The sequence below is a fragment of the Aegilops tauschii genome, chromosome 3 (genome assembly GCF_002575655.3).
Source record: "Aegilops tauschii subsp. strangulata cultivar AL8/78 chromosome 3, Aet v6.0, whole genome shotgun sequence".
In the NCBI taxonomy this organism is placed as follows: domain Eukaryota; kingdom Viridiplantae; phylum Streptophyta; class Magnoliopsida; order Poales; family Poaceae; genus Aegilops; species Aegilops tauschii.
Window position 1 is genome coordinate 99,301,267 of NC_053037.3, and position 22,163 is coordinate 99,323,429.

Here is a 22,163-nt window from a genome sequence, read left to right on the forward strand (position 1 = left end):
TTTGGCCTGTCCTTTGCCTCAAAAGGATTGGGCTATCTTGCTGCACTTTTGTTACTATTATCGTTACTTGCTCGTTACAAATTATCTTGGTATCAAACTACTATATTACTTACAATTTCAGCACTTGCAGACATTACCTTGCTGAAAACCACTTGTCATTTCCTTCTGCTCCTCGTTGGGTTCGACACTCTTACTTATCGAAAAGAGCTACAATTGATCCCATATACTTGTGGGTCATCAGGAGGGCGTTGGCGGCGCCTCCCCGGCGGCCCCTCCGCCCCAGTTGACGGCGGCCGCCGTCGACACTGAGCATCCCGTGTTGGCTAGCCTGTTGTAGCAGCACAACGACCTCTTCGACGAGCCGCAGGGCCTGCCACCGGTCCGGCCCTACGACCACCGCATCCACCTGCTGCCGGACACCACTCCCGTTGTTGTGCGGCCGTACCGCTACCCCGAGCTGCAGAAGGACGAGCTGGAGCGGCAGTGCACGGTCATGCTTGCCCTGGGCATCATCCAGATCTCGACCTCGTCGTTCTCGGCGCCGGTTATCCTTGTTCGCAAGGCGGACGACATGTGGCGCTTCTGCATCGGCTATCGTGCTCTTAACGCCAAGACGCTCAAGGACAAGTTTCCCATTCCGGTCGTGGACAAGCTCCTGGACGAGCTACACGGCGCACGCTTCTTCACCAAGCTCGACCTACGTTCGGGATATCACCAGGTGAGCATGCACCCGGATGATGTCGCGAAGACGGCTTTCCCCACTCATCACGGCCACTTCGAGTTCTTGGTGATGCCCTTTGGCCTGTCCAATGCACCGGCGACATTTCAGGCTTTGATGAACGATGTCCTCTGCCCCTACTTGCGCCGGTTTGTGCTTGTTTTCTTTGATGACATTCTTATCTACAGTTCATCCTGGGCGGAGCATCTACAGCACGTGGCCATTGTCTTCAACGAGCTTCGGCACGACATCTGCACCTCAAGCGCTCGAAGTGCTCGTTCGGCACGACATCGGTGGCCTACCTCGGCCACGTCATCTCGGCGGAGGGTGTTGCTATGGATGCCGACAAGGTGGCGGCTGTCGCGGCGTGGCCAACGCCCCACTCACCATAGGCCCTCCGCGGTTTCCTCGGCCTCGCGGGCTACTACCGGAAGTTCATCCGGGAGTTTGGCCTCATCGCGGCTCCCCTCATGCGCCTGCTCCGCCGGGACGCCTTCTTGTGGGATACTGAGGCGACCGAGGCGTTCGCGTCCCTCAAACAGGCGCTCGCGACGGGGCCGGTCCTCCAGATGCCTGACTTAGACAAGCTCTTCGTGGTGGACTGTGACGCCTCGGGCGTGGGGTTTGGCGCCATCCTACATCAGGGTGACGGGCCACTCGCGTTCTTCAGCAGGCCCTTCACCGCGCGCCACCACAAGCTCGTGGCCTACGAGCGGGAGCACATCGGCTTGGTGCAGGCGGTGCGCCACTGGAGGCCATATTTGTGGGGGCGGCCATTTCGTATTCGCACGGATCACTACAGCCGCAAGTTCTTGTTGGACCAGCGCCTCTCCACCGTGCCGCAGTATCAGTGGACCAGCAAGCTGTTTGGCTTCAACTTCACCATCGAGTACCGTCCGGGCTACCTCAACACCGTGGCCGACACACTGTCTCGCTGCGACGCCGACCACGACACCGACACCGACGGGCCCGTGGGCGCGGCCCTCTGCATCCGCTCCGGGCCCTCCTTCACCCTCATCGACGACATCCACCGGGCCACTGTGAGCACTCCGGACGCGCAGCTCCTTCGGCAGCGCCTCGACGCCGGCGACCTGGAGGAGCCGTGGCGCCTGGCGGATGGCCTACTCCTGCATGGGCGCTGACTATTCGTACCGGATTACAACGACCTCCGTCACCAGGCCCTGCTGCTGGTCCACTCGGCTGGTCACGAGGGTGTGCAGAAGACCCTCCACCGTCTTCGGGCAGATTTCTACATCCCCGGCGACCGAGCACTGGTGCGAGATTGGGTGCGGTCTTGCATGACGTGCCAGTGCAACAAGACGGAGACACCACGGCTGGCGGGCCTACCACAGCCCCTTGAGGTGCCATCTCAGGTCTGGGCCGACATCTCCATGGACTTCATCAAGGGCCTTCCCAAGGTGGGTGGCAAGTCCGTCATCCTCACGGTGGTCGCTCGCGCCGCCGACTCCGTGGCGCGTGCCTTCTTCGACGGCATCGTCCGCCTCCACGGGTTTCCCTCTTCGATCGTCAGCGACCGTGACCCGGTGTTCATTGGTCATGTCTGGCAGGATCTCTTCCGGATGGCGGGCGTGAAACTGCGCCTGAGTACGGCATTCCACCCCCAGACGAATAGCCAATATGAGGTGGTTAACAAGGTGATTGCTATGTATTTTCGCTGTGTTACAGGTGATCGTCCCCGGGCTTGGGTGGACTAGCTCTCGTGGGCGGAGTACTGCTACAACACCTCCTACGACTCCGCCCTGCGTGCCACACCTTTTGAGGTCGTCTATGGCCGCCCTCCACCACCCATCCTGCCAGTTGACCCCGGGACGGCCCGCACGAAGGCGGCTGGCGACCTTCTCCGTAGCAGGGACTAGATCCTTGCCGAGGTGCGCCAGCGTCTTCTCCAGGCCCAGCAGCTGTCCAAGAAGTACTACGACGGCCACCACCGCGAGGCGGAGTTTGCGGTGGGCGACTGGGTGTGGTTGCGACTCCTTCACCGCTCTACGCAGTCGTTGGATCCGCGCGCTAAGCGCAAGCTGGTCCCTCGCTACGCGGGCCCATTTTCGGTGATGGAACGCATCCGCAAGGTCGCCTACCGCCTTCAGCTTCTGGTCGGCGCGCGCATCCACGGCGTCTTCCATGTGGGCTTGCTCAAGCCTTTCCGCGGTGATCCACCCGCGGCTGCGCCGGCGCTTCCTCCAACCTCCGATGGGCGTCTTCTTCCGGGCCCAGCGAAGGTGTTGAAGGCCCAGCAGCGCCGCGGCGTGTGCCATTTGTAGATCCAGTGGCAAGGCCTTCTGGAGGAGGACGCCACTTGGGAGCAGCTCCAGGAGTTCTGCCAGTATTTTCCAGACTTCCAGCTCGAGGACGAGCTGTTTGCGCAGGCGGGAGAGATGTTATGACCGACGTCTCATATAGCCGGCGGAGGCCCAATGGCGTGCCTAGTTAGGGGCTTAGCCCAAATTATCTTTATTTTTATTAGCACTTCGAGGATTACATAAACACTTGTAAGGCCACCTTTTGGAATTAAGCAATAAGTCATAACTATTGCCCGGCTCCCTTCAGAAGCCGGAACCCTAAAACCCTAGCCGCCTCCTGCCTCCTCCTCCTCTAGCCGCGTGGCCACGGCGCCGATTCGCCGCCGCCCGCGCCCATCCCCTCGCCATCCTCCCTTCCATCCCTACAACCTAAGGGCTAGACCTGTTAGGATCCCAGCTCCTATCACAGTAATTATCATTCAAATGAGGACCTTCGCCTCTTGGCATAGTAGGTTCTCCTTGTTCACTGTAGGTACCATGTACCTAGAATAATTAGCTTACATTTCTTTTCTTTTTTGCAACAATCTTATGTTTTATGGTTTTCTTGTCCACAAATTTCTTGGGGATAATCAAACATTAAATACATCAGTATCAGCAGCACTGGAGGTTAATTGAGAGGCAGAAGAGAAAAAAACTGAGTTATGGGTTCTTCAGTTCACATTCTGTAGCTTCTATAAATAGTGCTTACCTGTAAATTGTGACTTGGCTGTCTCGGCCTTTCTCTTAATTCAATGCAATCCTCAGTGCATATTGCATCCTTTGTGTACATACTAAATTTATATTGCCATCGCAAAAAAAACAGTTTTCATACTGAATTGAGATCACTAGTTTTCTTCAGATTAGCAATCATAATTTTCTTCATATGCACTGAATATAGATTTCGAAAACAATAAGAATTAAGGCACGTTGTTTCGTCCAGTGTTTCTCTATGGTTATATTTTAATTTTACCACTGATAATTCAACATTCTTTCTACTCTAATTCTCCTCTTTTCATAATATCGAAGTGAACGCTTGCTTAGTTATTCAATCAAAAGGGAAAAAACAAATTTAAGTTCAGAAAACATGACGATACACAAATGCAAGCAACAAAACGGACCATGCAAATTAGCTGCTACGCTCCCCCCGCCCCGCTCCCCGCTCCCACAGCCACGCCCCCCCCCCCCCCCCGGCCGACGGCCACTCCGGCCCCGGCGGCCACCCAACCACGCTCCAGCGCCGGCCGCTCCGGCCTCGATGTCCACCACATGGAGTCCACTCCCCCCGGCACCGGCGGCCGTGACCGCGTGCGACGCTGGCTTGACGACAACCCGTCCTCCGCGGACTCCTCCCGTCGGCTCTCTCGGCCCGGATCCTACTGCCAGGCGCTGTGCGGCGACCCCCTCGTGTCCTCCGAGGCTAGTTCCCCGCTCCCTGTTCCGCCGGCGCTCGCCCCCCGTGCCACCCCAAGATCTGAGATCCACCGCGCCAGCGGCGACCTGGACGTGCGCGACGCTTCCCCGTAGCCTTGGGTGTTGGTGCATGGCAAGCGGCCTCGCAGTCCCCGTCTCCGGCGTCCTCCGGCCGGTTCTTAGCGCCGACTCCCCAGGCTCCCCATCCCCGCCGATGCCTGCCCCCGCTGCCTCCGTTCGGGCCACCCCCTCAACGAGTGTCGATGCGACATCCGTTGTCGCCGTTGCAGGCACTACGGGCACGTCGCCAAGTTTTGCACTTGGATGCGTCGTCAATCCGCGGACCACCCAGCCAAGCGCCGGCGCGCGCTGCCCGTCTCCCCCTGGCCTGTCTCCCCTGCGGTCTCCAGCGGGGACAGCCGGGGCATGGTGCGCCCATCTCTGCCTTCCGGCAACGGCTCCCCCGCCCCCAGCGACGCCACAGCCACCACCTCCGCCTCACTGGCCACCCCCTCCCCGCCACCCCTCTCCGGCTCCTCCCCGTCGCGCCCTTCCGCCACCTCGCGGTTGCGCTCCCCTAGCTTTGCCCCGCCACTCGCGGTCCCCATGTCTGGCCACCCCGCTCTGCGCCCGCCGAGCGCGCTCTGCTTCCTCCCTTGCTCCGCGGAGGTTCGCGCGGCCGAGGATGCCCTGGAGCAGCGCGCCCTCGTCGCCGTCCTGGCCGGCAACCACACGCGGGTCTCCTGCGCCGACGTGGCCGACCTGCTCGCCTCCAAGTTCGAGCTCTCGGACGCTGACTTCTCCGTCCACAGCCGCCTGCCTGGCGAGTTCCTTCTCCGTTTCTCTCGGCCGGAGACGCGCGCTCGGGTCGGCCTCGCCAACGTGCATTCTCCACGTTTCCGCCTGCTCCTCCACCCTTGGAGTCGTGCCACCGGCGCCGAGCCCGTCGCCCTCCGCTTCAAGGTGGACCTGGAGATCACCGGCATCCCCGAGCACGCTTGGTTCCGTTCCTCTGTTGACACCCTGCTCGCACCGTTCTGCGAGATCGAAGAGCTCGCGCCCGAGACGCGCTCCGGTGCGGACATGTCGGCGTTCCGTCTCTCCGCTTGGACGCCCAACCCCGACGCCATCCCCTGCGAGGCCGACCTCTTCCTCCCCGAGCCGGACGTGGTGCTCCCTGACGCCGACCCCAACCGCGCCGAGCGGCTCGCGCTACACACGTATCACCACCCCGTCCGTATCTTCGTGACCCACTGTGCAGATTTTCGACGCCCCTCTCCGCCATCCGCCCTGTCGGTGACGACGGCGCCGATGCAGGCGGCGCTTCCCCCCCCCCCCCTCCCAGGCCCTTGGCCGCAGCACCATAGCTTCCCGCGTCGCTCCGGGAACGCTGGTGGTGGCCCTGGCGGTTGCTACGCGACAGCGCACGGCCCGCCAGCGCGTCAGCCAGCCTGCGGCTGCGGATGTCAGCGGGGCCCTCTCACTTTCGACTTTAATTCGAACTCCCGCGCGCCCCTCCCCACCGTTCCCCCGCCTCGCCAATCGACGGTCTCGACCCTGCCCGGGCCCCTACTCTTGTGTGCTGTGACCGGTCGCACCAACCAGGACTCTCCAGATCCTTCGGCGAACATTCCCCTCGGATCCCCTGCCCGTCCGGTCGACAGTTGCCGCCAACCCACACCCCCTCGCGTTTATCCCGCGGTGGCCCCACCACCCTGCGACCAATCCCCGCTCGTTGTAGCGCCGTCTCCTGAGCCTACTGGTGCGCCAATCCCGGAGCCTCAGGTGGCCCCATCCGTCGAGCGCGCCATCGTCCCTGTGCCTTGTGGGGCCGGCCCCTCCACGCCCCACCATGCCAGCTCCCCGATGGCCCTCGACGTGACCGCTCCATGCAGCGCCCCTTCAGCTGCCCTGGCTAGTTTCTCGTCACTGATCCAGGCGCCTACCGCTCCCCTTCTGCCTGCCCCTGCTCCACGTCGCCGGAACGTGGTGCCACCGAATTTCACCCCCCGGCGCAGCCATCGGCTGGTGCGCTCTGACCGAGGCCTCGACTCCGAGTCCAAGGCACGGCGTGTCCTTCTCCGCCGCCTTGGCCTCCTTAGCGACGACGAGCCACTCTCTGCGGATATCTTGGCTAAATACTCCAGGCTCTTTGAGGAACCCCTTGCGGCCCAGACTGTGCAGGAACTCGCCGACTTCTACGGTTGGAACGTGCCGTCTAGTTTCTCGCTCGGGTCCGCGACGCCGGTCACCTCGCCTAGCCGGCTAATTGCCGCCTAGTCGTGTCGTTTGTACTATGGCTTGCTTGGTTTCTTATGGATTGTAGTCTCTGTATCATTTTCTAGAACACTCGTGGCCTCAACTGTCCAGCGAAGCGCAGCGCTGTCCGCTCGTTCGTGCGTGCTGCTCGCCCCGCTGTGGTTTGCTTGCAGGAGACGAAGCTCGCAGATGTCACCCCCTTCCTAGTCGCCGACTCCCTTGGGAACGAGTTCTCTAGTTTCTTTCACCTCCCCGCTGACGGCACGCGCGGAGGCATCGTCCTCGCTTGGCGCCCTTCTGAGATCTCCCTTACCAACCCCCTCATCAGGGCTCATTTCGTCACGGCCTGTGCTACCACTCCAGGCTCCGACTCCTACTGGTGGATCACGGGCGTCTACGGCCCCCGGGACGAGGCGGGCAAAGCCTCCATGCTCGCAGACCTCTCCGACTTCCGCGCCGCTCGGATTGGCCCTTGGATTGTCAACGGTGACTTTAACATGATCACGTCCGCGGCTGACAAGAATAATGACCGGCTCAACCAGCCCTCTATGCGGCGTTTCTGTCACTTCATGGCCGACACTGAGATCCGCGATCTATATCTGCATGGCAGGCGCTACACCTGGTCCAATGAGCGCGACCCTCCCACTCTCGTGCGCATCGATCGTGTTCTCTACTTGCCGAGTTGGGAAGTGGCCCACCCCCACTGCCTCCTCCGATGCCTTTCCTCCGCCGCCTCGGATCATGCGCCGCTGCTTGTCGACTGTTCCTCCCCCCTCCCTGGCCACAAGCGATTTCATTTTGAGCGGTTCTGACCCAAGCTTGAGGGCTTTCACCAGACGGTCGCCGCCGCTTGGCATGAGCCGGCGCGCGACTTGGACCCGTTTCGCCGCATCTTCGCCAGCCTCAAATGCACCGCTCGTCGTCTGCAGAGCTGGAGCGCTCGGAGGATCGGCCATGTTGCGCTTCAGCTCTCCATCTCCCGCGAGCTCATCGCGCGCCTCGACGCGGCTCAAGACTTTCGGCCCCTCTCGCTGGCGGAATCCTGGCTTCGTCACCAGTTGAAGAGAACTTACCTTGGACTCACCTCCCTGGACAGATCCATCGCTCTCCAACGGGTCCATCTTTCCTGGCTGCGCGCCGGCGACACCGACATTGCCTTCCTCCCCCTTCGGGCTGCCCATCGCAGACATCGGAACCGCATCCATGAGCTCCGCGTGGGCGATGACGTCGTCACTGAACCCGTGGCCATGGCTGAGGCCGCCTTCTCCCACTTCTCTAGCCTGCTCGGCACCGCCGACCACCGTGACCATACCATCGCCCTTGACGAAATTGACGATAGGCACTTCGACCTTTCTGCACTCGACCAACCCTCCTCCGCCGATGAGATCTGGTCCGCCGTTCGCCAGTTGCCCCGCGGCAAGGCGCCCGGACCTGACGGCTTCACAGTCGAATTCTTGATCGCTGCGTGGGATATCGTCCGCGATGACTTCGTCGAGGCCTTCGGCAAGCTCTACGACCTCAACGGCCGTGGCTTCCACAAGCTGAACGAAGCTCTCCTCACCATTCTTCACAAGCATCCGGAAGCCTCATCGCTCTCTGAGTATAGACCGATCAGCCTCATACACCTGTTCGCCAAGTTGTTCGCCAAGGTGCTCTCTCTCCGGCTTGCGCCGCGTCTCGGTGAGCTCATCTCCACCAACCAGAGTGCCTTGATTGCCGGTCGGAGCATCCACGACAACTTCATGCTCGTCCAGCAGACCGCCAGGCAACTGCACTCTCTCCGTCTGCCGCGTGTCCTCCTCAAGCTGGACATCGCCCGCGCTTTCGACTCCGTCTCCTGGCCGTTTCTCCTCGAGGTGCTTCAGCACCTGGGTTTTGGTCCCCGCTGGCGCAACTGGATATCCATCCTCCTCTCCACGGCCAGCACCAAGGTGCTCATTAACGGGCTCCCAGGACCACCGATCCGGCACTACAAGGGGCTTCGCCAGGGCGACCCCGTGTCCCCCATGCTCTTCGTGATCGTCATCAATGTCCTTAACCGCCTCTTCCAGCGCGCGCACCTCCCTGGGGCTCCTACGCCGGCTCACTGGCCGCCATATGGCCTCCAGCCTCTCCCTCTACGCGGACGACGTCGTGCTATTTTGCCACCCCAACGAGCGTGACCTTTCCGTGGTGCGCCGCATACTTGAGTTGTTCGACACCGCCTCCGGCCTCCACACCAACCTTGCCAAAAGCACAGCTATTGCAATCCAGTGCCCCCCGAGCTCCGTGGATCCATCTCCGACCACTTCCCGTGCGCGATCGGCGAGTTCCCCGCCAAGTACCTCGGCCTCCCGCTTTCCATCCAGAAGATCACCGCCTCATCTCTCCAACCCTTCGTCGAAAAGCTGGAGAAAAAGCTCTCCCCATGGTGGGCGTCCATGCTTTCCCACGGCGAGCGTTTGGCCCTTATCCGACATGTGTTCTGCGCGATGCCCACGCACATCCTGATTGCCATGTCTCTGCACCCCTCCATTCTACGCCAAGTGAATCGCCTCCTCCGCGCTTTTCTCTGGCAAGGACTGAAGACCACCAATGGAGGCCACTGCCTTGTCAGCTGGGCCAAGGTCTGCCGCCCGTTGGCTTATGGCGGCCTTGGCATCCCCGACCTGCAGCGTTCCGCTCACGCCCTGCAAGCCCGATGGCTTTGGCTGCGCAAAACGGACCTCACTCGCCCCTGGCAGCATCTTCACATTCCTTGCAGCCCGGCCGTCTAGGCCATCTTTCGAGCTTCTACCTCCTGGACGATCGGCGACGGTGCCACCTGCCTATTTTGGGACGACCACTGGATCAACGGGCTCTCCATCGCCGAGCTGGCTCCGCTCCTCCACGCCCTCGTCCCCCGCCGACACCGCAGAGTCCGCACCGTGGCCGCGGGCCTGGCCTCCCGCGCCTGGATCCACGATGTGCAGGGCCATCTATCCCCCGCGGCGCTGGTTCAATACGTCCTTCTCTGGACGCGGCTTCAACAGGTCACGCTCTCCGCCTCGCCGGACGTCCTCACCTGGCGCTGGACCCCGAGCGCCGTATACTCCGCCAAATCCTGCTACAAAGCTCTTTTCGTCGGCTCTACGATCGAGCCCTCCTGGCGCCTCACCTGGAAATCCTGGGCACCCCTACGCATCAAGATCTTCCTCTGGCTCGCCTTCCAGGGACGATGCTGGACCGCCGACCGGCTTGCTCGCCGCGGCCTTGCCCACGCCCCTCTTTGCCTCCTTTGTGACCAGGAGCCCGAGACCATGGCGCACTTGCTCACGGGCTGCGTCTTCTCCAGGCAAACTTGGCACGAAGTCCTTTCTTGGCTTCGTGTCCCCAACATGCCGCTTCCAGGCCCCGGGCTATGTTTCCGCGACTGGTTCGCCCAGTCCGTGGAGGACGCCCCCACCGCCCTTCGTCGCGGCCTAGCCTCGCTCATCATCCTCACTGCATGGCGCATTTGGAAGGCGAGAAACGCTTGCGTCTTCAACGGAGCAACCCCCTCTATCCCGCTCCTCGTCCACGACATCAAGGAAGACGCCCGCAACTGGGCCGCCGCCGGAGCCAAGGGGCTCAGCAACATGCTCCCGCCCGCGTAGTAACTTTCTAGGGGGCGCGCATCCCCCTTCTCTGTGTATTCGCCCTTGTAGCTCTCGCTCACGCCCTTGGTGTACGTGCATGCGAGGCCATCCCTGTAACTGCTTTTGTTCCTTCCTTCTATCAATGCAATGATACGCAAAGCTTTTGCGTATTCGCGAAAAAAAGGACCATGCAAAGGACGGCCTTTCGAGAAAAGAGTTTTCAATACCACGTGGTTTTGTTGGTCCTTTGGGCTCAATCTGCTGTTCGTAAACTTATTTTATAATCCTCAGTGAAAACAACAGACGCAAGAAAAGTCGATTGTAAGCTGCATCAGTTCGGTCTGTTTCTGTCTCGGAGAGGAAGACTTGTTAATTATCAGACGACCATGCACCCCTCAGACGATCAATCAGCTCCCCTTTCTTCAGCTTGGAGTAACCTCTCATCCCCCTCACCCTCGCCATGTCCCTCAGCTCGGGCACCGTCATGCCCTCGAAATTTGGCTGCCCATCTTGCCCCAGTTCCTCTGAAAGCACAAGCCACGCACGCCTTGTCACAACGACAAGCGGATGATGATGATCCAGATTCCAGAACAAAGGAAACAAACTATATCGGTGATGCTTTTCAGTTACCGTGTGGCTTCATCTTCGTGCCGGCATCTTCGAGCGTGTCAGCCGGCGACGACGGCTTCCTCGTCCTCCCGGGCGGCTTGGGAGAGTCCCTGGCAATGGCGGCCTGGATGGCCCCGAAGAACTACATGAGCTCTTCTTTGCTGTGCTTCTTGACCGCCATTCTTGAAGTGGAGGACCCGTTGGCTTCTGCTCTGACCGCCAGGGAAGATGAGCACGGCAGAGAATCCCGCCGTGGAGCGCGATGGAGAGCAATATCTGCACCAAATTCAGCGCTACAGACTTCACCAAAAGGCCGCGCAGTTACTACTAGTTAACTGAGCTTTTTTCATCAGTGGTTACTATATTTATTTTTAGAAAATTAATCTGGCAAAGAGCAGAAAAAGTGATTTCCAGTGAACTGCCACTCGGTCAGATTGAAAGAGATACTGAAACCAAGAGAGGAAGCTGTAACAGCAGAGACTACAATGGGTTTTGTACTCCTATCCATTTCGGCGACAAGTGAGTAGTATGTATCATATAAAATCGTACAAAAAGTATAACCAGCGAGGCAATGAACACAAGAAGTTTAAACACACTGACCTTGATGAAAATGTTTTCTGTCGAAAAGGCGGCTTTGGAGGGCAAATGATCCGGGGAAGGCGGCTTTTCGCAGAGGGCTGCGAGAGATTTGGTGATGCTGCAACTGGGCCGACTACGTGGAGGCCGGCCCCGGCAAATAGCCCTGGAGGCTGTCGGGCACGTACGCGTTCGCGGCGCCGAATTTTACTACCAGCTCATTAAGTGGGTTTCCCGCTTAGAAGCCGAAGCTTCGGTGGACCACGCCGGCATGGAAAGGGCCAACGTGTGCGAGCAACGCGCCCTATCGCACCTCTGGCAAGTCCAAGGCAAGGTGGAGGACGCCGTGCCGGCGTTCAGCGTGTACCACAGATGGCGGCCGGCATCGTCTAGTTAGCTAAGAATAAGTTAGTACTTGTACACGACTAGAGTATTAGTGGGAGTAGATAGTTAACTTGGTATGATGGTTGTCAACGTGGAAATTCCGTACTCTATATCTGGATCAGATGTGTTACTTTGCTCTGAATGTTGAATTTTCCGTTTGAACGTATGGAATGGGCTGTTTATTTTTTAAATGGGTTGTATTTGTCTGCCACGGGTTTAGAGGCTGACTTCTGGGCCTACCAGGTTGACGCCTACACAATCAGGAGATGATTGTATGTGGAGAGGATGACAGCAGGGACCCACCAAGGTCATGGCAGTACGCAAGCAAGTGCCTCCATATTTCAAGCCAATAAAAAAATGGCTCCTCCTAGTGGATTTCTGACATCTGGGTCCCATGCCATTGTCAACATAGTCAATAAACGAGAGAATTGCACAACGAGCGGCTGACACCAGGGACCCAGCAGCTCGCCCAGTTATTTTTGTTTTGGTTTAATTTGATAAATGCCACTCTAAATCTGGTGATTCCGAGAAATGCTACTGCAATTTTCAAACTTTGAAAAATGCCATTTCCAGTGGCATTTTTCGAAGTCTAGAGTGGCGTTTTCAAAGTTTGCAAAAATTGCAGTGATATTTTTCAAAATTTGAAAATTGCAGTGGCATTTTTATGAATCGCCATAATTGGAGTGGCATTTATCTAATTTGTTTTTGAGACGGAAGCAGGGTATCAACTGGGCTGTGCGGGGCACTCTGGCCCATCTAGATAGCCTTTTCTTTTATGTTTATCACAGACCAGCCCAGTAGTTTTTTTTCTGAAAATGGCTAGCCCAGTTTTTTTGTGATTTGTCAAGTAAGTCGCTTTGTCAGGCCTGTCGGGCTGCAAATCTTTCAAGACGATGAGAGCTTCATTCGGCTGGCCGAGAAAATGGCCTATCAGTAATGAGAAATGGGTTGTACATTTTTAAAACACATCAAACCGACAATTAGTTTCAAATTTCTTTTTTTTCATTGATTTTTATGCATGGACAATTTGTTGGATTTTATATTGATATACATTTATTTTTAAAATCAGTTTGAATGTGACTCGAAATTTTGAGATTAAAAACAGTTCGGACCGAAATATGCAAAATTTCGTATAATTTTTTAACCGTGGCCACAATATGGGCTGTAATGCTAACAAAAAGAATATGGGCTCAAAAATACCTTAAGAATTATCAAATGGGCTGTTAATTATTAGAAATAATGGCAGATGGGTTGTATGTTGTTTTCCACATATTTGAGGCTTTCCTAAAAAATGATTGACGCACAAGCAGTGACTGTTGGATGTCCATCCAATGGCCGTCGTGCTTCTTCAATCTCTGCTCTTCCTGCTCCAGCCGCTCAAACAAGCGCCGGCGGGACTGCCTGCTCCCTCCTCCCGTGGCCGGCTATGCTGTCGCGCAGGCCTCACCACCCCACCGTACTCCCATCGTTGGCCTAGCCATCCCTCTACTCACCTACACCTGCTGTTATTCTCCGGCGACGGCAGACGAACCAGTAAACCCTCGTACTCCCCTCCGCGTGGGAAACAACTGTTGAGTCTTCCCTGGCTCCGTGTCGTTCCCTTCCTAGGCCTCGCCGTCGTCCACCGCCCTGGTGCTCTCGGCACGGCGTGATCAACGTGGTCAATGAACGACATGCATCGGAAGTGGACGGTACATGGAGAGGCTGACAGCTGGGTCCACGGCCGCACGGAAGGAAATGCCTCCTTATTACGCGCAAAATAATGATTCCTCCACCTGACAGCTGGGACCAACCGGAAGGGCCTCTGTATTTCGTGAAAAAAAACGTTCCCCCGCCGACAGGTCGGACCCACCAGTTATATCTTCGCACGCAAGGAAGTGCCTCCTTTTTACGCACAAAAAAATGAATACTCCCCCTGCTAGCTGGGACCCACCATAGTGGGAGGCTGACTTGTGGGCCTACTAAGATGACAGGGACGGAGAGCTTTGTCAACTTAGTCAATATGAACGATTCTAGCTCAGTGACCGTATGATGTCCATCCAACGGCCGTAGTACTTCTTAAACCTCTAGTCTTCTTGCTCCAGCCGCCCAAACAAGTGTCGGCCGTGCCGCCTGCTCCTGCCTCCCGTATCCAGCTGTGCTACCACCGCTGGCCATGCCATCCCTCTATACTCACCCACACCTCCTGTTATTCTCTAGCGACGGCAGCCTCACACCGCAGCCGAAGCAGTCAACCCGCGTACTCCCCTCCGCGTGGGCATCCACTGCCGCGTCTTCCCCGGCTCCGCGTCATCCCCTTCCTAGGCCTCGTCGTCATCCACCGCCCTGGTGCTCTCGGCGCGGCGTGGTCAATGTGGTCAATGAACGGCTTCCATCGGAAGAGTACTGTACGTGGAGAGGCTGACAGCTGGGTCCACGGCCGCAGCAAGGAAGTGCCTCCTTATTACGCGCAAAATAATTATTCCTCCACCTGACAGCAGGGACCCATCGGACGGGCCACCGTATTTTGCAAAAAAAACGTTTCCCGCCTGACTACTAGGACCCACCAGCTACATCTTCGCACGCAAGAAAGTGCGTCCATATTAGGGGCAAAAAAATGATTCGCCCCCCTGACTGCTGGGACCCACCAGCTACATCTTCGCACGCAAGGAAGTGCCTGACAATCGGGACCCACCTGGCCGAAGCGTACATAGCATTGTCATTCTGGTCGCGAACGTGTGTGTGCATACGGTCAATTTGTCTGCAGGCTGCAACGATGAACCGTGGCCATGTAAGGAAGGGCATGTGTCGTAGTAGAGGCGTGCACGTAGCATGTACACGTACATACAGCGGCAAGGGTGCAAAAAAGTAAATACGGCCACGTACGTACATACGGGCGGGGTCTCAAACGCCTACTCGCGCATACGTACGGCCAAGGCTCGTGTACATGGCTGGGTCGGAACGGTGAAACTGCGTCGTCGTCGTGTTCATGGGGAGGCAACGGAATGCGTCGATTTCATCGGGAGGCAACGGAATACGTCGTGTTCATCGGGAGCCAACCGGCTTGGACGGAACAGCCGATGGAAATGAGGCATGGCGTACCGCAGAACGGAGGAAACGGCCTTGTGTTTGACCGGCCACGGTCGAAACGGGATCCTGTTCATCGGGAGGGGTCTGGCGTACCGCAAAATGGAGGAAACGGACTTCTCTTGGACCTCCTACGGTCGAAACGGGGTCCTGTTGATCGGGAGGGGTGTGGCGTACCGCAAAACGGAGGAAACAGACTTGTGTTGGAGCGCTACGGTCGAAACGGGAGTCGTGTTCATCGGGAGGGGTGTGGCGTACCGCAAAACGGGACTCCACGAGATACTGTTCATCTCCACCGTCGACCTCCTCCAACCTCCAAGGGCTATTGTTCATCCACCATCGACCTCCTCCAGCCTCCACCTACGACTGTTCATCCACGGGCTCCTGTTCATCCAGCCTCCACCGCGTGCTCCTCCACCGGCTACTGTTCAACCAGCCCTCTCCACGGGGTCCTGTTCAACCACCCCTTCATGGGCTACTGTTCATCCAGCCCTCCACCGGCTACTGTTCAACCAGCCCTCCACGAGGTCGTCCTGTTCATCCAGCCCTCCACGGGGTCCTATTCATCCACCCCCAACCGGCTCGATCGATCGGGGTACTGTTAATCCAGCGGCAACGGCCTCTACTACCACGGGGTCCTGTTCATCCCCCCCCCCCACCGAGAACTGTTCTTCCACCCCCCCCCCCAACAATGCTCATTGTGTTCATCCAGAGGCAGCAGGTTCGATCGGCTTCAGTTAGCAGCAGTAGCGAAGGAATCACTCGGGTTCAGTTAACAACAAGGGATCGATCGCTCGGGTTCAGTAACATAGGTAGTGCAATCGCTCGGGTTCAGTTACAGCCCAACGCCTCGCTTGGGTTCAGTTAGAGCGCAACGCCTCACACACACACGCGTACGTGTACGAGAGAAACATGCATCGCTCGGCCCCCGACCACCCACCGTAACCGGGAACTCCCCGATATTTTCCTCGCCCTCGCTTCTACCACGGTTTTTCCCGTCATGCACGGCCCAAAGAATGTCATGCAGCTGCGTCTCCGGTCTGTCCAGGACGAAAAGCCCATTTTTTGTCATGATTTTTTGTCATAGAAATAGGAGCCACCACATCTATGATGATACCGGGTTTTGTCACAATTATCGTCATAGAAGTGTCATAAGCATGACAGGAAAAAAATTCGTTCGGCCCAAAATGTCACAGATGTGTCTTTTTTTGTAGTGATAGTCGAAGGAATATGTATTTGACATGAAGAAAGCAATAGCAATAAACAGAACGATCATTATACTAAGCTAACGGATGGGTCTTGTCCATCACATCATTCTCCTAATGATGTGATCCCATTATCAAATGACAACACATGTCTATGGTTAGGAAACCTTAATCATCTTTGATCAACGAGCTAGTCTAGTAGAGGCTTACTAGGGACACGGTATTTGTTTATGTATTCACATATGTATTTAAGTTTCCAATTAATACAATTCTAGCATGAATAATAAACATTTATCATGAATAAGGAAATATAATATAAAATAACAACTTTATTATTGCCTCTAGGGCATATTTCCTTCAAATAGCTGAAAGCAGGATTTCACCCGGATCTGCTCCACGAATCTCCGGCGTGTGCACCGGACCGCCGCCTTCGAACGGCCATCAGCACAACCCCAAGCGCCTCCACGGCTTGGGCTGATGTGCAGGTTAGCCCTGCCACGCCTCATCGGCACAGCTTGGCCACCGTATCCCGTGGAGCCGCTGGCCACCCCCAAGCCAGCCGCCTCCATCACCAATTGGATCTGGGCAAGGGCTTCCAGATCCGCCACCAGATGTCTGCACCCACCGGTGGTTCCCAAATCACGCGCGAGAGAAGACTCTGCCGGTGAGACGAGGGCGTCGTGGGAAGGGGCCGAACTTGGGGACAACTTGAATCCCCGCGGCGCTGATGTAGAGAGGAGCCCCCGCACCCCCACCCGCACGCCAGTAGAGGAGAGCCCCCCGCCGCCTACACTACGAGGACTTTGCCGGTGGCGCTCGTCGACGGTGACGAGGGGAGTGGCGGAGGGAATGGGGAACCCTAGTTGGCGGCGGTGTTCTCCCTAGTCGCCCGCAGGGGAGGCGACATGGATTATCTCTGATAAAATAAACTTTTTATCTTTGAGGTTTTTTTTAGGGATACTTTTTTATCTTTTGAGGTGAACGGGCGCGGTAACGCACCTGTTCATGGTCTAGTTATGACATACAAGTCCAATAAACTTGATAGTCTGGTAGTGAATACTTGTTTGGAGAAGTATATGTACTACGTGCTTAAAAAATCTACTCATCCAAGCTTTGATCAGTAATTATCATTCAAACGAGGACCTTCGCCTCTTGGCATAGTAGGTTCTCCTTGTTCACTGTAGGTACCATGTGCCTAGAATAATTAGCTTACATTTCTTTTCTTTTTTGCAACAATCTTATGTTTTATGGTTTTCTTGTCCACAGATTTCTTGGGGATAATCAAACATTAAATACATCAGTATCAGCAGCACTGTAGGTTAATTGAGAGGCAGAAGAAAAAAAACTGAGTTATGGGTTCTTCAGTCCACATTCTGTAGCTTCTGTAAATAGTGCTTACCTGTAAATTGCGACTTGGCTGTCTCGGCCTTTCTCTTAATTCAATGCAATCTTCAGTGCATATTGCATCCTTTGTGTACATACTAAATTTATATTGCCATCACAAAAAAACAGTTTTCGTACTGAATTGAGATCACTAGTTTTCTTCAGATTAGCAGTCATAATTTTCTTCATATGCACTGAATATAGATTTCTGAAACAATAAGAATTAAGGCAGTCTGTTTCGTCCAGTGTTTCTCTGTGGTTATATTTTATTTTTACCACTGATAATTCAACATTCTTTCTACTCTAATTCTCCTCTTTTCATAATGTCGAAGTGGACGCTTGCTTAGTTATTCAATCAAAAGGGAGAAAACAAATTTAAGTTCAGAAACATGACGATACGCAAATAAAAGCAACAAAACAGATGTCAGCGCCCCAACTACACAGGAGCAGGACACCGTGGCAGCGCCAGGTCAGCAGCCTGCCACGGCGATCAACCCGAGTGGAGCGCAGGGCTACACACCAAGGCGCATCGCCAGCAGGCCGGCCCGCATCGTACAGCCCAACAGGAGGATCGTTGGGCCGGACTGGACTCGCTAGGGTTGGCCCGGTGACGCCACCTACTTACACCCACAAGCGAGTCGAGGAAGGCATCCGGTAGGATCAGAACGGTGGCGGCTTTCTTCCTCATCCCTTTCTCCTCACAAGAACAGCTTGGCTGATTGTATCCGGATTCGAGTTGTATCTGTAATTGAGCGATAGATCGATCGATACCCTCACATCCTGGTATCAGAGACCACTCCACCACTCCTCTCCGCCGCGCCAACTCACGAGACTCGCCACCGCGTTCAAGCGCGGCAAGTTCTCCTCGCCACCATGGATCCGGCCCTCAAGGAGTACCTGGACAAGCTACACCAAGACGCCAAGGCCGACTCCGCACACGTCCTCAAGCAACTGCAGACCCAGTCGTCGCAGATCGAGGATCTCCTCCGCTGGAAACCCGATCTGGAGGCGAGGTTCGCGAAGCTGGAGACCACCGTGGTGACCCTGCAAGCCGCGGCGCCATCTGCAACCAACGGGGCGGCGCTCCACAACGCCCTCCCACCGCTGCTCCAAACGCGCGGACCACCTCCCGGGCCCGATGGCCATGGCGTCGCTGATCTCACCGGGGGGGGGGGGGGGCCGTCGGCGACCTCCGTGTCGCCGGCGGCACTCCCGGTCACAGGTACGGTTCCGCTTCCGATTGTTCCTGCCGCTACAGCCCCGTTTTCCTCATCAATTCTCACCACATTAGGCCAGCCACCACCATCCATGAGCTTCCCTGTTTTCTCCGGCGACAACCCACAGCTCTGGAAAACGCTGTGCGAGCAGTATTTCCAGATGTTCCCCGTCCACGATTCTTACCGTGTTCCTATGGCCATCTTAAATTTCTCTGGTCCGGCGAGCATCTGGCTCCAATCTGTCCAGAAGAAACTTATCGGGCTGGACTGGGATTCGTTCACATCTCTGCTCTGTACACGTTTCGGCCGAGACAAACACCAAATGCTCATCCGCCAATTCTATGCCATCAAACAGACCACATCTATCGCTGATTTCATCGAGCGCTTCGAGTCCCTGATGAATCACCTAATATCATATTCAGAGTTCACTCACCCATATTTCTTTTTGACTCATTTTGTCGAGGGCCTGCGACCGGACATTCGAGCGTGGTGCTCGTGCAACGCCCACCGAACTTGGATACGGCTTGTTCGTGTTGGGAATCGTAGCATAATTTAAAATTTTCCTACGCTCACCAAGATACATCTATGGAGTGTACTAGCAACGAGGGGAAAGGAGTGCATCTACATACCCTTGTAGATCGCGAGCGGAAGCGTTCCAATGAACGTGGATGACGGAGTCGTACTCGCCGTGATCCAAATCACCGATGACCGAGTGCCGAACGGACGGCACCTCCGCGTTCAACACTCGTACGGTGCAGCGACGTCTCCTCCTTCTTGATCCAGCAAGGGGGAAGGAGAGGTTGATGGAGATCCAACAGCACGACGGCGTGGTGGTGGATGTAGCGGGTCTCCGGCAGGGCTTCGCCGAGCTTCTGCGAGAGAGAGAGAGAGGTGTTGCAGGGGAGGAGGGAGGCGCCCAAGGCTGTAGTTTGCTGCCCTCCCTCCCCCCCTTTTATATAGGCCCCCTGGGAGGGAGGGGAGGCGCCGGCCAGATCCCATCTAGGGTGGGGGGCGGCGGCCAAAGGGGGGGAAGGGGTTGCCTTGCCCCCCAAGGCAAGGGGGAAGCCCCCCACCCTAGGGTTCCCAACCCTAGGCGCATGGGGGGGAGGCCCAAGGGGGGCGCCCCAGTCCACTAAGGGCTGGTTCCCTTCCACTTTCAGCCCACGGGGCCCTCCGGGATAGGTGGCCCCACCCGGTGGACCCCCGGGACCCTTCCGGTGGTCCCGGTACAATACCGGTAACCCCCGAAACTTTCCCGGTGGCCGAAACTTGACTTCCTATATATAATTCTTCACCTCCGGACCATTCCGGAACCTCTCGTGACGTCCGGGATCTCATCCGGGACTCTGAACAACTTTCGGGTTTCCACATACACATATCTCTACAACCCTAGCGTCACCGAACCTTAAGTGTGTAGACCCTACGGGTTCGGGAGACATGCAGACATGACCGAGACGCCTCTCCGGTCAATAACCAACAGCGGGATCTGGATACCCATGTTGGCTCCCACATGTTCCACGATGATCTCATCGGATGAACCACGGTGTCGAGGATTCAATCAATCCCGTATGCAATTCCCTTTGTCAATCGGTATGTTACTTGCCCGAGATTCGATCGTCGGTATCCCAATACCTTGTTCAATCTCGTTACCGGCAAGTCTCTTTACTCGTACCGCAATGCATGATCCCCTGACTAATGACTTAGTCACATTGAGCTCATTATGATGATGCATTACCGAGTGGGCCCAGAGATACCTCTCCGTCACACGGAGTGACAAATCCCAGTCTCGATCCGTGCCAACCCAACAGACACTTTCGGAGATACCCGTAGTGCACCTTTATAGTCACCCAGTTACGTTGTGACGTTTGGCACACCCAAAGCACTCCTACGGTATCCGGGAGTTGCACGATCTCATGGTCTAAGGAAAAGATACTTGACATTGGAAAAGCTCTAGCAAACGAAACTACACGATCTTTTATGCTATGCTTAGGATTGGGTCTTGTCCATCACATCATTCTCCTAATGATGTGATCCCGTTATCAATGACATCCAATGTCCATAGTCAGGAAACCATGACTATCTGTTGATCAACGAGCTAGTCAACTAGAGGCTTACTAGGGACACGTTGTGGTCTATGCATTCACACATGTATTACGATTTCCGGACAATACAATTATAGCATGAATAATAGACGATTATCATGAACAAAGAAATATAATGATAACCATTTATTATTGCCTCTAGGGCATATTTCCAACAGTCTCCCACTTGCACGAGAGTCAATAATCTAGTTACATTGTGATGAACGAACACCCATTGCGTCCTGGTGTTGATCATGTTTTGCCCTAGGGAGAGGTTTAGTCAACGGATCTGCTACATTCAGGTCCGTATGTACTTTACAAATATCTATGTCTCCATTTTGAACACTTTCACGAATGGAGTTGAAGCGACGCTTGATATGCCTGGTCTTCCTGTGAAACCTGGGCTCCTTCGCAAGGGCAATAGCTCTAGTGTTGTCACAGAAGAGAGTCATCGGGCCTGACGCATTGGGAATCACCCCTAGGTCGGTATTGAACTCCTTCATCCAGACTGCTTCCTGTGCTGCCTCCGAGGCTGCCATGTACTCCGCTTCACATGTAGATCCCGCCACGACGCTTTGCTTGCAACTGCACCAGCTTACTGCTCCTCCATTCAAAATATACACGTATCCGGTTTGTGACTTCGAGTCATCCAGATCTGTGTCGAAGCTAGCGTCGACGTAACCCTTTACGACGAGCTCTTCGTCACCTCCATAAACGAGAAACATATCCTTAGTCCTCTTCAGGTACTTCAGGATATTCTTGACCGTTGTCCAGTGTTCCATGCCGGGATTACTTTGGTATCTTCCTACCAAACTTACGGCAAGGTTTACATCAGGTCTGGTACACAGCATGGCATACATAATAGACCCTATGGCCGAGGCATAGGGGATGACACTCATCTTTTCTCTATCTTCTGCCGTGGTCGGACATTGAGCCGTGCTCAATTGCACACCTTGCAATACAGGCAAGAACCCCTTCTTGGATTGATCCATATTGAACTTCTTCAATATCTTGTCAAGGTATGTACTCTGTGAAAGACCAATGAGGCGTCTTGATCTATCTCTATAGATCTTGATGCCTAATATATAAGCAGCTTCTCCAAGGTCCTTCATTGAAAAACACTTATTCAAATAGGCCTTTATACTTTCCAAGAATTCTATATCATTTCCCATCAATAATATGTCATCCACATATAATATGAGAAATGCTACAGAGCTCCCACTCACTTTCTTGTAAACACAGGCTTCTCCATAAGTCTGTGTAAACCCAAACGCTTTGATCATCTCATCAAAGCGAATGTTCCAACTCCGAGATGCTTGCACCAGCCCATAGATTGAGCGCTGGAGCTTGCATACTTTG

General features: G+C 55.7%; 2 protein-coding genes across 2 annotated transcripts; both read left to right on the forward strand.

The window, feature by feature from the left end:
• The first annotated feature begins 2,016 nt into the window (after positions 1-2,016).
• LOC141042745 (uncharacterized) lies at positions 2,017-3,000 on the forward strand. The gene is made up of 2 exons (XM_073511627.1): positions 2,017-2,373; positions 2,629-3,000. Exons 1-2 carry the CDS (start codon positions 2,017-2,019, stop codon positions 2,998-3,000), a joined length of 729 nt encoding a protein of 242 aa, XP_073367728.1.
• A 2,034-nt stretch (positions 3,001-5,034) lies between these two features.
• LOC109777266 (uncharacterized) lies at positions 5,035-10,301 on the forward strand. The gene is made up of 5 exons (XM_073511628.1): positions 5,035-5,661; positions 6,774-7,337; positions 7,524-8,820; positions 8,941-9,293; positions 9,444-10,301. Exons 1-5 carry the CDS (start codon positions 5,035-5,037, stop codon positions 10,299-10,301), a joined length of 3,699 nt encoding a protein of 1,232 aa, XP_073367729.1.
• The last annotated feature ends 11,862 nt before the right edge of the window (positions 10,302-22,163 follow it).